At 41.6% G+C, this 15,246-nt stretch overlaps 1 protein-coding gene across 1 annotated transcript in view; it reads left to right on the top strand.

Moving 5' to 3' along the window:
* The window catches only part of COL6A1 (collagen type VI alpha 1 chain), a 42,849-nt gene extending 39,558 nt beyond the window's left edge, over positions 1-3,291 (top strand). The window contains exons 33-35 of the mRNA XM_072640798.1: positions 358-544; positions 1,321-1,350; positions 1,558-3,291. Coding sequence (XP_072496899.1) covers positions 358-544; positions 1,321-1,350; positions 1,558-2,180 — 840 coding nt within the window. The 3' untranslated portion in view covers positions 2,181-3,291. The remainder of the gene's footprint in view (positions 1-357; positions 545-1,320; positions 1,351-1,557) is intronic.
* Positions 3,292-15,246: the final 11,955 nt, after the last annotated feature.

The following is a 15,246-nucleotide window of genomic DNA, read 5'->3' as shown; positions in this document are numbered from 1 at the left end:
AGGGCATTTAGGGTTAGAGGACAAGACCGATAGAGGACAAAACGGCAAGAGGACCTAGATCTAGTTTCACTTCAATACAACAAGCCTTTATTAAGCATCTATTGTGTGCCAGATGCTGTACTAGGCATTAGCAACACAAGCATGGAAATGACATCATCCCTGCCCTGCAGGAACTCACATTCTGTCAGGGGAGACATAGACACAGATACACAAACATATGGTCATTTGAGTGGAGAAGGAATGAGAATTAGGAAATAAGACCTCCTTCAAAAATTAGTTTGAGTTGAGAAGGTCCAAGAGGAAGGAACAAGATTTCTTTAAAGAAGAAAAGGTTAATAATGATCTTCATCCCCACAGGTATTTTCCCTGGGCATCAAGGATCTCTTTGGAGGCAGTGCAAGCCCAGATCAGCTGAATGAAATCTCTTGCCAAGCCCAGCCAAGCTCCCCTGGGAAAAGGACAGGCATCTCCCTTGTCAAGGAAAACTATGCAGAACTCCTAGATGATAACTTCCTGAAAAACATCACCACCCAAATCTGCATCGGTGAGAATTATCCTCTGGGGCTGACCAGGGCTCTCAGAGCAGTCTTCCAGCCAACTCTCCCGTGACTTAGTTGCACACTCAACAAACATGTGAAGAGCGCACCTGACACCCATTGCCTGTGACTGTGTTAAGGATTACAAAGTCAGCCTCAGGGATAGAAGTAGGGATCAGGGCAGTCACGGCTTCATCCAGGTGCTGGCGTGTGGGGGCCCCAGACAAGCATAGCACTGGGACATAGTAGTGCCCCAGAGAAGAGCAGCCCTGGGGAAACCTTGGATCTGGGAAGTTGCCCCTGCCTATAATTAGCCCATAGGGAGGCAGTGCTTCATGGCAAGACAGATGAGTGTTTAAAGAGACATCAACATATATATTGAAATCGCAAACTTTCGGAGTTTCAGGAGGAAAAGCAGAATAAGCCAGGTCCCAAACTCTGAGAAAGAGGGGAAATGCCTGGGGGCAAGTTAGGAACAGCCACTAGGATAAACTGGGAATACCCAGAAGAGGGAGTAAATTGCAAAGGAGGAAACCTTGTTAAGTGATGATGTTAGGGAGGTCAGGAAATGGCATTGAGGGGCAAGCTGTGAGTGGGCTCTTCCTTCTCTTTCTCCTGGCCGGTGCGTTCAGGGTCACGAGAGAAGGTGCACCTACCTGCAGAGGGAGGCAAGGGGTACAGGCAGGGTCGTCTGACCAACGAAGCCAGGTTTCCACAAGTACAAGAAAGTGATAGATATTGGTAGCTGATCAATACCCTAAAGTTCTTTTCCTCTCTCTTGCAGATAAAAAGTGTCCAGACTACACTTGTCCAAGTGAGTAATACTAACATCTTTGATTTGTGTGTGTGTGTGTACATGTGTGTATGTGCATTTGAACTTCATAGCTTTGTTGCATTCATTGTCCCACCCCAGCATCAGCCTAATTTTGGGTGTTTTGAGTGGGACCAGGTGTTGTGGGAAGAAAGAGAGAATATCTCTGTGAATAACAGGCAGCCTAACCACTCTATTCCTTCTCTGCAGTCCGGTTCACTGCTCCCACAGACATCACAGTCCTGCTGGACAGCTCAGCCAGTGTGGGCAGACACAACTTTGAGACCACCAAGCGATTCGTGAAGCGCCTAGCTGAACGATTCCTCACAGCAGAAAAGGATGATCCTTCCCATGACGTGCGCTTCTCTGTGGTCCAGTACAGTGGCAGAGACCAGCAGAGGCCTGAAAGCAATGCTCTGCAGTTCCTACAGAACTATACGGTGGTTGCCAGCAATATCGACAGCATGGGCTTCATGAACGATGCCACCGATGTGAATGCTGCCATCCGCTATGTGACCTCCTTCTACCAGCGAGCATCCTCAGACCGGGCTAAGAAGAAGGTGCTCCTCTTCTCTGATGGGAACTCCCAAGGAATCACAGAGAGTGCCATTGAGAAGGCTGTGCAGGAAGCCCAGAGAGCGAACATTGAAATCTACGTGTTGGTGGTGGGCCAACAGGTCAATGAGCCCAACATCCGTGTCCTGGTCACAGGGAAAACCACCGAGTATGATGTGGCCTATGGAGAGCGCCACCTCTTCCGTGTGCCTGACTACCAGTCTCTCCTCCAGGGTGTCCTCTACCAAACAGTTTCCAGAAAGATCTCCCTTGGCTGAGGGAGGAGGGATGAGAACTTACTAGCCCAGGAGGCATGCTCTATGGTCTTCTCCCATCCCCATCCTCTTCCCACTGACCCTTAAAAACAGAAATAAAAATGTGACTTGTGATCTTCTCAGCCTCCCAATGGACTTGTTTTAGAGAAGGAAAAAGATTGGAGAAATAGAGCATGAGTCTGCTTTTTGCACATCTCCTTCACCTGCTTGCAGACCCCCTTGCTTGTAGCTTCCCATCTGTAGCCCTGCATGCAAGCCCTTCAGCTAGAATGCTTCTCATCCCTGTCTTCAGCCAGAGTCAGCTTGGAAAGTACACTCCCCGCCTAGTGACCACTATTTCCACATGTCTAGAACAGAAAGCTCCTGCACTTGGTTGCATTGACTGAAGACCAATATTCCCTGACACGTTATATTCTCTTTCTGAGGAAATATGTTGTCTTGGAGTAGCTCAGGCAATGTTACTCCTAGGAGGAAAGATTGCTGTGGAGGGTTACCTGACAGGCCATTTCTAATGGCTGCACTTCCTTGGGGTCTCTTGCCACTTCTACTTCAGAGCCTTAGGGTTCACATAGCCTCCCACCTTTCTCCTCAATCACCTGCATGGCCCATGACAAAGACAAGCTGGTCCAGTGAAAATCAGTCCATATCTTCAGGGAAAAGCAAGCCCAAAGCTTGGCAGAACCATTGGCCAAGGCGTGCCTCTCCCTCAAGGTGACTCTTCATAGAGATGTCTTCCTTTCTTGCCAGTGCCTCTTTTCCAGATTTTAAAGGGACCCATAAATAAGGGGTCACTTTAGGCATAGAAATAAAGGTGCTCATTTTACTCTCTCTGTTTACATGCCAACTCCCTGCAGTATGCTTGAGAATCCAGGCTCTGATGTAACCAACATGGGGCCATCCAGAATTTCCATGGTGCTCCCTCTACAAAAGGATTTTCTTTTGTGTGCCTTTTTTGAAAAAATTTCCAAAATCAAATATTACATTTCCCTTAAAACTCATGGCTCATTTTACATTGTAAACAAAATGCCCTTTATCTGCTACTTAATTGTTACTCTTGTGTTCTGCTCCATTGTGTCCACATCAATAATTTGTCCAAATAAATGTTTTTCCACAACCTCTTCGCATAGTGGTCTGTAAGGGATTCCAGTATGTTCACTACCTATGAACAGAGGTGAGAGGAAGAATTAGAGACAGACATTTGTTAAACACTTGGGGAGAGAAGCTCTGGAGACACCTCACAATTCCTTGTCGGGGCTCCCATGGACAATGGTACCAGCACAGGGCGGGGCCTGGGTTTCTCCTCAGTCCATGTAGTTCCATCCACTTTGTGGCCTTGCAAACAGTGTCTTCTACAGAAGCTGCCACATAGAATCTGTCCTAGAGCTCAACACCTCCTGCCTGCGAGAGGAGGCCACCAAATCTCCAACAGTGAGAGGAGGGCACGTTTGGGTACCATTTTGGTTGTTGTCCTTCATTCTCAAAGAGTACTAAAATGCCATAACTATATTGGGTCAAGGTCTAGTGTGTGTGATGTGGCTAATCAGACCAGTATGGGCTCAGCAGACTCTACCATAGGTTAGGCACAAATAGTCTGTGTGAACATTTGGGGTGAATACTCTAAATTTGTGTATGCTGCATTTCCTTTGAGCTGTTTCATTTCTTCTTTGCTCAGAGTGCACAGCATCTTCTCTGATATGGGCATGCCATGCTGAGTGGTCCTGTGCCAGGATCTCCTATGTCCCACAATAAATTCCAAAGTTATTAATAGAGTGTCCCTGAGAGTGTCCCTGTATCACTTCTTCTGACTACCCTGTGAACGCTTGTCCTGTGTGAGTTCTCCATAAAATAGTCTTTTGGGCAAGTAAACATTTTGCATTTGAACAACATGGCCAACCCATTGGAGCTGTGCTCTCTGAAGCAGAGTTTGAATGTTGGGCAGTTTAGTTCAAGCAAGGACCTCAGTGTCTGGTACCTTATCCTGCCAAGTGATCTTCAGAATCTTCCTAAGACAGTTCAAATGGAAGTGATTCAGTTTCCTGGCATGATGCTGGTAGACTGTCCAGGTTTCACAGGCATACAACAATGAGGTCAGCATAACAGCTCTATAGACCTTCATTTTGGAAGGCAGTCTAATACCTCATTTCTCCCATGATTTCCTTGAGAACCTCCCAAACACTGAGCTCACTCTGGCAATACGTGCATCAACCTCATCATCTATGTGGCCATCCCTGAAAAGTATCCTGCCAAAGGTAAGTGAACTTTAACCACAACATTCACAATTTCTCCATTTGCTATAACCGATGGTTCAACATATCGATGATGTGGTACTGGCTGGTGGAGAACCTCTGTTTTCTTGGTTTTAGTTGTTAGGACAAAGTTAGCACAAGTGACAGAGAATACTCTACTGTATCTCAGCCACAGAGGCTGCACTGAGAGTACAATCATCTGTAAACAAAAGGTCATGTACCAATTCTCCCTCCATTTTAGTCTTGACTTGTAGCCTTTTCAAGTTAAATATTTTACCATCAGTATGGGAACTGACCTTGACGCCATTTTCATCCTTGTTGAAGGCAAGTGATAACATCACTGAAAAAGCCATGCTAAAAAGCAAGCACACAGCCTTGCTTCACTCCATTGGTGACTGGGAAAGCACAAGACCATTGTCCATTATCTAGAACCTATGTAAGCATGCCATCATGGAACTGATATGCAATACTGAGAAACTTCTCTGGACAACCAAATTAGGTTCCAAATATGTACAGTGGAAAGAACTGACTAAATTGGCTTCAAAGTCCCTCTTAGCTCTGTACCTATGGTGTTAAGCCACAAAATCACCACCACACATTAACCAGATTTCAGGGGACAGTTTTAAAGCAGGAAAAAGTTTCTTCCAGGCTTTCCAAATCAGAGACCAGGAGAGCAGTGACCACACCTCTCTCTGTATCCCATCACCTTGGAAGCACCAAAAACGTGCAGAAAAAGTCCAAACCTTGGGGCAATGCCTCCACACCCTCAAGTGAGGAGAGCTCAAATTTAACATGAAGTTCAAAGTCAGGACATAGTAAATGGTAAATTTAATAAAATTCAATTAATAATTAATTATTTAATTTAATAAACTTAATAAAATTTAATTAATAATTAATTAATTAAAATAATAAATTTAATAAATAATATAATAATGATAATATAATATAATACATTTATATAATATATAAATATATAATAATATATCATATATATTATATATAATAATATACAATATATAATAAATGTAAATATATAAATTATATATATAATATATAATATAATGTAAATATATAAACAATAAATTTAATAAATATAATAATAATAAATAATAAATTTAATAAAATTTAATTAATAATTAATTAATTAGAAGTAAAATAGGAAATGGTAAAATGAGAAAATGAAAAAAAGTAAATTGACCACAGTGACAGGGAAGATCAAGACAAACTCAAAAGAAGACAACAATATGAAAAGAACTACAAGCAAAACCTCAAAAAAAATGCAAATTGGACACAAACCCAACAAGACTTCCTGGAAAAGCTAAAAAGAGAAAGATTGGTAAAGGGAAAGTTAGGAAAAGAAATGAGAGTGATGCAAGAAAATCATGAAATAAATTAGCAGCTTGGGTAAAAAAAAAAGAGACTTAATATATTTTTAAAATAACACCTTAAAAAAACAAAATTGACCAAATGGTAAGAGACACACACAAAAATTCAAAGGAGAAAGGATTCCTTGAAAAGTAGAGTAAATTAAATGGAGAAAGAGATACAAAAACTCACTGAATACTATAATTACTTAGAAATTAGGATTGGGAAATTGGTAACTAATAACTCCATGAGGCATCAGGAAACAATAAAAGAAGATTCAAAGAATGAAAAAAAGAGGAAAATGTGAAATATCTTATCAGGAAAAACAACTGATGTGGAAAATAGATGGAGGAAAGACAACTTAAGAATTATTGGGCTACCAGAAAGCCAGGATTTTTTTTAAAACAGCCTAGACATCATATTTTAAGAAATTATTTTTTTACTTCATGATTAATTTTTTTTTACTTTTTAAAATTTATTTTAAGTTTTCAACATTCATTTCCACAAAATTTTGAGTTCCAAATTTTCTCTCCTTCTCTCCCCTCCCCCCATCCCAAAACTCCTTGAATTCTGACTGCCCCTTCCACCAACAAGCCCTCCCTACTAACACCCCTCTTTTCCCTTATCTCCATCTTCTCTCTTGTCCTGTAGGGTAAGATAAATTTCTATACCCCATTACCTGTATTTCTTATTTCCCAGTTGTATGCAAAAACAATTCTCCACATTTGTTCCTGAAACTTTGAGTTCCAACTTCTCTTCCTTCCTCCCTCCCCACCCATCCCCACTGAGAAGGCAAGCAATTCAATATAGGCTATATATGTGTAGTTTTTGCAAATTACTTCCATAATAGTCATGTTGTGTAAGATTAACTACATTTCCCTCCATCCTATCCTGCCCCTCATTTCTTCTATTCTCTCTTTTGACCTTGTCCCTCCCCAAGAGAGTTTACTTCTAATTGCTCCCTCCTCCCATTTGCCCTGTCTTTTATCATCCCCCCCACCCTGCTTATCCTCTTCTCCCCTGCTTTCCTGTAGTGTAAGACAGATTTTCATACCAAACTGAGTGTTCATGTTATTCCTTCTTTGAGCCAAATGTGATGAGAGTAATCTTCACTTTTTCCTTCCCTCCTTCATTGGAAAAGCTTTTTCTTGCCTCTTCTATGAGAGATAATTTGCCCCATTCCATTTCTCCCTTTCTCCTCCCAATATATTCCTCTCTCATCCCTTAATTTTATCTTTATCCCTTCCTTTTCAACTCACCCTGTGCTCTCTGTCTCTGTCTCTGTCTCTCTCTCTCTATGTGTGTGTGTGTGTGTGTGTGTGTGTGTGTGTGTATAATCCCTCCAACTACCCAGATTCTGAGAAAAGTTTCAAGAGTTATAAATATTATCTTTCCATATAGGAATGTAAACAGTTCAACTTTAGGAAGTCCCTTATGATTTCTCTTTCTTATTTATGTTTTCATGCTTCTCTTGATTGTTGTGTTTGAAAGTCAAATTTTCTATTCAGCTCTGGTCTTTTCATCAAGAATGCTTGAAAGTGCTCTGTTTCATTGAATGACCATTTTTCCCCTTAAGTATTATACACAGTTTTTCTGGGTAGGTGATTCTTGGTTTTAATCCTAGTTCCTTTGACTACTGGAATATCATATTCTACACCCTTCATTCCCTTAATGTAGAAGCTGCCAGATCTTGTGTTATCCTGATTGTATTTCCACAATACTTGAATTGTTTCTTTCCAGCTGCTTGCAATATTTTCTCTTTGACCAGGGAACTCTGGAATTTGAGTACAATATTCCTAAGCATTCCTCTTTTTGGATCTCTTTCAGGAAGTGATTGGTGGATTCTTTCAATATTTATTTTGCCCTCTGGTTCTAGAATATCAGGGCAGTTTTCCTTGGTAATTTCATGAAAGATGATGTTTAGGCTCTTTTTTTATCATGGTTTTCAGGTAGTCCCATAATTTTTAAAGTGTCTCTCCTGAATCTATATTCTAGGTCAGTTGTTTTTCCAGTGACATATTTCACATTATCTTCCATTTTTTCATTCTTTTGATTTTGTTTAGTAATTTCTTGGTTTCTCATAAAGTCATTAGCTTCCATTTGTTCCATTCTAATTTTTTAAGAACTATTTTCTTCAGTGAGTTTTTTAATCTCCTTTTCCATTTGGCTAATTCTGCCTTTTAAAGCATTCTTCTCCTCATTGGCTTTTTGAACCTCTTTTGCCAATTGAGTTAGCCTATTTTTAAAGGTGTTATTTTCTTCAGCATTTTTCTGGGTCTCCTTTAGCAAGCTATTGACTTGCTTTTCATGCTTTTGTTGCATCTCTCTCATTTCTCTTCTCAATTTTCCCTCCACTTCTCTTACTTCATTTTCAAAGTCCTTTTTGAGCTCTTCCATAGCCTGGGACCACTGCATATTTATTTTGGAGGTTTGGGATGCAAAAGCTTTGACTTTTAAGTCTTCCCCTGACAGTAAACATTTTTCTTCCTCATCCAAAAGGATGGGAGAGAATACCTGTTCACCAAGAATGTAACCTTCTATAGTCTTACTTTTTTCCCTTTTTTGGATGATCTCCCACCCAGTTACTTGAATTTTGGGTCCTTTGTCAAGAGTAGGATATACTCTGGGGACTTGTAAGTTCTCAGTTCCTCCAAGGTGGCACAGTCCCAGGAGAGGAGTTTACTCCCTGACCTGGCTCATGGTTGACATTCTCTCATTTTTGTCTTTGTGGCCAAGGCAGGGCTCCGCTTCTTGTGTGGCAGCCCTTTCCTATTGGCCTTTCAGGTCACCCTGGGATGGAAGTCTCCTCCACTCCATCGTTCTGTGACTTCTGCTGCTCTAGAATTTGTTGAGAGTCTTTTTTACAGGTATTTTATGGGCTATGGGGGAAGAGCTGGAGTATGTGCATCTTTCTACTCCAACATCTTGGCTCCTCCATTTTAAGAAATTATAAAAGAAAACTACCCCCAACATCTTAGATACAGGGGGTAAAATAGAAATTGAAAGAATCCACTGATCACCTCCTGAAAGTGATCCCAATATTCTCAAGAATATTATTATCAAATTCCAGAACTCCCGGATCAAGAATAAAATATTGCAAGCAGTTAGAAAGCAACAATTCAAATATCATGGACCAATAGTCAGGATCACACAAGCTTTAGCAGCTTCCATGCTAAAGTATTGGAGGGCTGGGAATATGTATTTCAGAAGTCAAAGGAGTTAGGATTATAGCAAAGTTGAGTATAATTCTTCAAGAGATGTAAAAACATGAAAGAGAAATCATAAGGCATTCAACAAGTTTAAACTGTTTACAGTCATATATAGGAAAATTATTCATGTAACCTCTAAGAACTTTATCGTTATTAGGGCAGTTAAAAGGAGTTGACATAGACAGAAGGCACAGGAGTGAGTACATTATGTTGGAATTATCTCCAGTGAAGGGGTGAGAAAGGGCTAGAAAAAGGAGATGGAGGAAGGGAGAAGCCAAAAGAGAAAAATTTTCTCACACAAAATAGGTACACAAGCAGACAATGCTTGAACCTCACTATTATTAGAACTGGTATAAAGAGGGAAGGATACATATAAAATCTATAAATATACTCGCATATACTACATTTATAATATCTATAAATATACTCAGTTGTGTATAGAAATCTATCTTACCCAATAGAGAAATAGGAGAGGAAGAGGATAAGAAAAGGGGCAGGGGAGATGAAGGGAGGCAGTAGTTAGAAGCAAAAATATACTTTTGAGGAGAAACAGAATAAAAAGAGAGAGAAAAGAATAAACAGAAGAGGATGGAGGGAAATAAACAGTGCCTACAAATGTGAATGGAATGAGTTTCTCCATGAAACTGAAGCAGAATGGATTACAAACTAGAATCCAACAATACACTACATACAAGAGACACTTGAAACATAAAGACACACAGAATTAAAATAAGAGATTGGAATAAAATCTAATATGCTTCAGCTGAAGCAAAAAAAAAAAAAAGGCAGACATGCCTTTGTCATGACCTCAGACAAAGCAAAAGCAAAAAAGAAGAGATAATCAGAGAAGCTACATTTTGCTAATTAAAAATAAAAGGTACTACGGATAAAAATAAGAGCCATTCCTCAGCTGATAAATGGTCAAAGAATATGAACAGGCAGTTTTCAAGAGAAGAAATCAAAGCTATCTATAATCACAATAAAATGTTCTAAATCACTACTGATTAGGGAATTGTAAGCTAAAACAATTCTGATATGCCACCTAACACCTATCAGAAATGACAAACACTAGAGGGAATAAGGGAAAATAAGTACGCTAATGTTTTGTTGGTGGAGTTGTAAACTGATCCAACCATTCTGGAGAGCAATTTGGAACTATGCCCAAAGGGCTATAAAACTGTGTGTCCCCTTTGACCCAGCAATACCACTATTCCACTATCCTGTCTATATCCCAAAGAGATCAAAGAGGAGGGAAAAGGACCTATATATACAAAAATACTTACAGCAGCTCTTTTTGTGGTATCAAAGCATTGAAAATTGAGAGAATGCTTATCAATTGAGGAATGACTGAACATGTGATTGTGATGGAGTACTAATGTGGTACAAGAAATGACAGAGTGAGGGGGCTGGTTTAGAAGAACATGGAAAGACCTATATCAACTGATGCAAAGCTAGATCATTGTGCACAATACCATCAGTGTTGAAAAGATGACCAATTGGGAAAGCCTTGGCTATTCTGATCAATTGAATCATCTAAAACAATTCCAAAGGACTCGATGAAAAAATGTTATCTCCAGAGAGAAAACTGATGAACTCTGAGTGCAAATGGAAGTATAATTTTCTCACTTTTTTTGCAATATGGCTAATATGGAAATGTTCTCATGATTTCACATGTATAATTGATGTTATATTGCTTGCCTTCTCAGTGGGTGGGGAAAGGGTGGTAGGAAGAGAGAAAATTTTGGAACTCAACATTTAAAAAGAAAAGCATGTTAAAATAAAAAATGATTTTTTAAACCAACAGCAACATGGATTTCTACTGTCTGGATCTGGCTAGGTCAGCTTTTCTTCCTGCCTCCATCTTCCCATCTGACTCTGCCTCCTCCTCATTGGACTAACGTATGAGGGTCCAGACGTGGGGGTCTCAGCAGTGATGAAAGTAGATGGCTCAAAGAAATAATCTGTTTGTTCCTTTTTATGTCTCTAAGTTGTTCTCTTCCTGGTCCCATCTATGAATATTCAGGGGATGCTGTGACTTTCTCAAGGACTCATGCCAAGTTTCCCATAGACTTGTTTTCCTCTCCATTGGTTTTTCTCCATCCTCCTCCTCTGAAGTGTTATGCAAATGAGCTCATGTTCTACACTGGTGTTGTCCTTGGCTGCCATGACTCTGCTTGGTAAGGAGACCAAATGCTTGCTGGCTGAGAGTTTGTTGGGCACTTTGGGTTTCCTTGTCTTGGCAACTACTTTACACTAACTAAATTTCCCTGGGAACTGGTAATAATCAGAGTGTATATGTTAGCATTTGTCTACTTGCAGAGTCAGCAGCATGGAGCCAACTTGAACAACGCATGCCGCATCTTCTTCTCATCCTTATCCTTTCTTCTAATTTGGTGACTAACATGGATGCCACATTGATGGCCAACTGTTTCCTGGCTTTGAAGAGACAGCTAAATCATTTGGGGGGATGTTGTGTGTGAGTGTGTGTGCACACATACGTATTTTTCCATGTCCAGTTCTTTCTGACTCACTCCTAGAGAAAAGTTTTCATGATATACATATGTGAACATTTTGGAAAACCTATAAATCTTGGCTTCTTTCACTTTCCAAGACCAATATAGGAGAGACAGATGATTGTGGGTAGATAGATAGACAGATAATTTTTTGTTCTCACTTTCACTTTGAAAACACCAAATATCTAGGTGTATTTTGCTTAGTTTAGAGTGTATCCAATATTGTGTAGCATTTCTCTCTGTCTCTTCTCTCTTCAAGCATTCACTCAAATATTCCCCATCATGCTTTCTACTTCTGGTTCTCACATCTTTTACATGAATCTCTTTGTTCAATATATAATCACATATATCTCTTCCCCAATCCCTCCTTTTGCCCGTCCTGGGTTCAAATCTAGCCTCTGGCATATACTACTTGTGAGACTACAAGCTAGTCTCTTAAGCTCTCTCAGCCTCAGTCTCTTTGTCTTGCAAATGGATCTGTGATCTCACTGATTTAGGGTTCCTCCCAATGATACAGATTACAATTCACTCATACTTATGGGACCCTTGTCCATGTCCATGTCCACACCTTTTCAAAAGTTCCCTCAAAGTTGTCCACCCAAAATGCCAGAGCCCTCTTTGTTCTCTTCCAACATCCAGGTTATGTATATCCATTGTAGCACTTTGGTCTGGAAGTCCACCAGTCAACCCTGGCTCTCGCTATATGATCAAACTACCTTTTCTTCCTAGCACACATTTTCCCAATGATGTTTCTCCTGTTCTTGGTTGTATGTTGCATCCTGCCCACACTCACGGGCTGTTTGACCTGTATAAGATTGTATAGGCAAGTCCTTCTAGGCAACTAAGACTACAAACTGCAAAGAGTGTGCCTACCTGGACAGGTAGAGGGAGTTTCCTCACCTAGAAGTTCCTCAAATACCAGTGAAATGACTGGGTCCAGTCTCCGTCCCCATCCCCATCCCATCACAAATTCGAGAAGGGTATATTCTCTTTGCCAATGTTCCTATCACTTCCATCCAAATCACCAGCTCCTCCCTGTTAGTGAGAATTAGACCTAGTCTAGAATTTCCCTCCTTTGGTACCTCCACCTGTGGAGGATGAAATTAGCACTAAAGCAGGTCACAAAATTCTGGGTCTTTTAGCAGGGGTCTGGATAACTGAAGTCCACTGTCATTGCTGTATCCAACCTCTCTACGTTCTGCATTCTAAACTTCTTACCTGTACATTCTTATCTAAATCACTCAATGTTTCCTTGCATCACTCTTCACCCAAATGCCTCACAACAATGCTGCAAGAAGTAGATGCTCTTATTTACAGATGAGAAGGCTGGAACATTCAGAGGCTGCTGACTGGCCCAGGGTCACACCACTAGGTCCTGGAGGCAGAATTTTAATGCAGGATTCCCAGTCTAGCATCCTTCCTACTATACCACACTGTCTTGTTGTTCATATTCCCACCTAAAAAAGTCCTCTTCCCAGGACCCTCCTTCCACCCTGATCTCCCCTCTGCCCCTGAGTTCAGACTCTCTCCTGACATGCCCTTTCTTAGCTCTGTTTTTCCTTCTGTTTTTTAGGTGCCTTAAGGGAGTCCCTCAGCTACCAGGGTTTGTGTGTGCCCTGCCTCCCCAAGCTGATCTGGCTTGAAAGCAAGAGGCATTGGTCTTGACTGTCTTCCTGTCCTCCTCAATCCTTAAAAGTCTTTAAAGTCTTTGTGTGGTCTATAAGAAGTCAATGCTATAAGCCTCCACCCGACCTAAGCTCAGGGTTTATGCCTGGAGGAGTGGGCCAGCACTGCTGTCCCTCATTCAGTAGCCCCTTTGCCCCTTTGCATGGAGTGGCATCTCCTCAAGCCTGGAGCCCTCATGACAAGGGAGGCCCCCTCAGAAGTTACCTCAGGGAGATAAGACCTTGTTGGAGGTAGCTGAAGAGTGACCAGTTTGTCTGAAGGAAAGTGGCAGCACAGCCGGACCTTGTGCCAGGGAACCATTGCGCAGGAGGGAGAAGCAGACAGAAAGAAACTGGACAAGCTACCAAAACTGGCTTCCAGATGAAAAGGGCTCCAAACCCAGTGGATGTCAGGAAAGCACTCCCATTTTTGATTGTCAATTTTCTCAGGTAGAAAGTTAGGGGTACAGTGGACAGAGTGCTGGACTGGAGTTGGGAAGTCTGGAGATTGAATCCTGCCTCAGACACTTACTATTTGTGTCACCCTGGACAAGTCACTTAACCTCTGTTTACCTCAGTTTCCTCATCTGTAAAATGGGAATCCTAATTGCCCCTGCCTTCCAGGATTACTGTGAGGCTCAAATGAGATAGTGTGTGTAAAGTGCTTTCAAGCCTGAATGAGTTATAGAAACACCAGCTGTTACTGTTGCATTTAATTCTTGCTATCTGTAAAGGGGATCATATTTGCCCTATTTGCTTGGCTGAGTATCAGATTAGTTTATGTATAGGAGATGCAGCTTCAAAGTGTTGGTATTAGTGTGAAAGGGAACCTTTGCATCTGCCAAGGACAATTTTTATAGATGAAGAAACTGAGGCTCAGAGATGCTGGAGTAGGTAATGCCACCAGCTGCAGGAGGGCCTGAGTTCAAATCTCGACTCTACTTTTACTTAAAAGACCTTGGACAGCTCCCTATCCCTCCAGGACTTCAACCCTCACCTGTAACAAAAAATGCAGAGCAGAACATTGTTGGGGGCCCTCCAGCTGTTGGTCTTTTATCTTCATAATCTTGCATCTAGAAGTGAGTGCCATCTATGCCCAGGGGCCATTATGGTACACTGTCAGAAACACTGCTGAGAGAGTCCTCCTTCCAGGTCCTCCTGACGCCTTGAACAAAGGGGTCCAGGCTCCCATTGGACTCTGGCTTGACTCAGGTCTACATTCCACTGACTTGACCCAGATCACAACTTGGGTCACACACTCTTTCTTCAGGAGGGTCTTTTCCCTTAGGACATGTTCATATCTCTTCATCACCAGTAAACATCAACCTCCTCTTTTCTCAGAAGCCATGGAATTATAATTGAAAAAGCAGAAAGGGGTCCCACCACCCTGCTGCAGCTGCCTTCTCCCTCAGCACCTGGGGCCCTCTTCTGACCCTGGTGAATCCCTCTACTTGGATGGAGGACTTGGATCATTCATCCTTCACTCTGAAAACCCCACCACCCTGCTGCAGCTGCCTTCTCCCTGAGCACTCTGAGAGGATGGGTCCCTTCTCCTCCCCAGTATCCCCCTGATCAAGGGAAAAGAGAGGAAAGGGTAAGAGAGTGAATGAAAGTGTAAAGAACTGTCAAGAGAGGACTAAGCAAGGCTATTGGGTGTGGTCAGCACAGCACAGAACACATATGGGAGACGATAGATTCTGGGGTGAGGTTCTCTAGATATTGCTGCTTGGGAGTGGCATTGGGCTAATTGATCGTGGGACCCAGAATGCTGTAGGCCTTTCTCAATGAAATTCATAAGTACTTTAAAAAGCTCAATTTGACCATCCACACAGGAAAAGCCAAGTGGATGAAAAATGCCTCTTGTCCACATGAAGATACATAGTTGGTCCTTAAGTACATATTTCTTAGACAGAGACTGCAATGCACAATGAACTGAGTCCAGAGTCTAAGAGGAGGAGGGCCTAGGGCCAGGTTTGTTTTGAGAAATCTTGGGGGGCTTTCAATGACCCCAAGTTTGTTCCTGGGAAAAAAAGCTCACCTTTTTTACACCAAAATTCCTCTGGGTGTGGCTG

This window comes from Notamacropus eugenii, chromosome 2 (genome assembly GCF_028372415.1).
Source record: "Notamacropus eugenii isolate mMacEug1 chromosome 2, mMacEug1.pri_v2, whole genome shotgun sequence".
Classification (NCBI taxonomy): Eukaryota; Metazoa; Chordata; class Mammalia; order Diprotodontia; family Macropodidae; genus Notamacropus; species Notamacropus eugenii.
The sequence above is the reverse complement of the archived record's forward strand: the minus strand, read 5'-3'. Positions and strand labels throughout refer to the sequence as shown.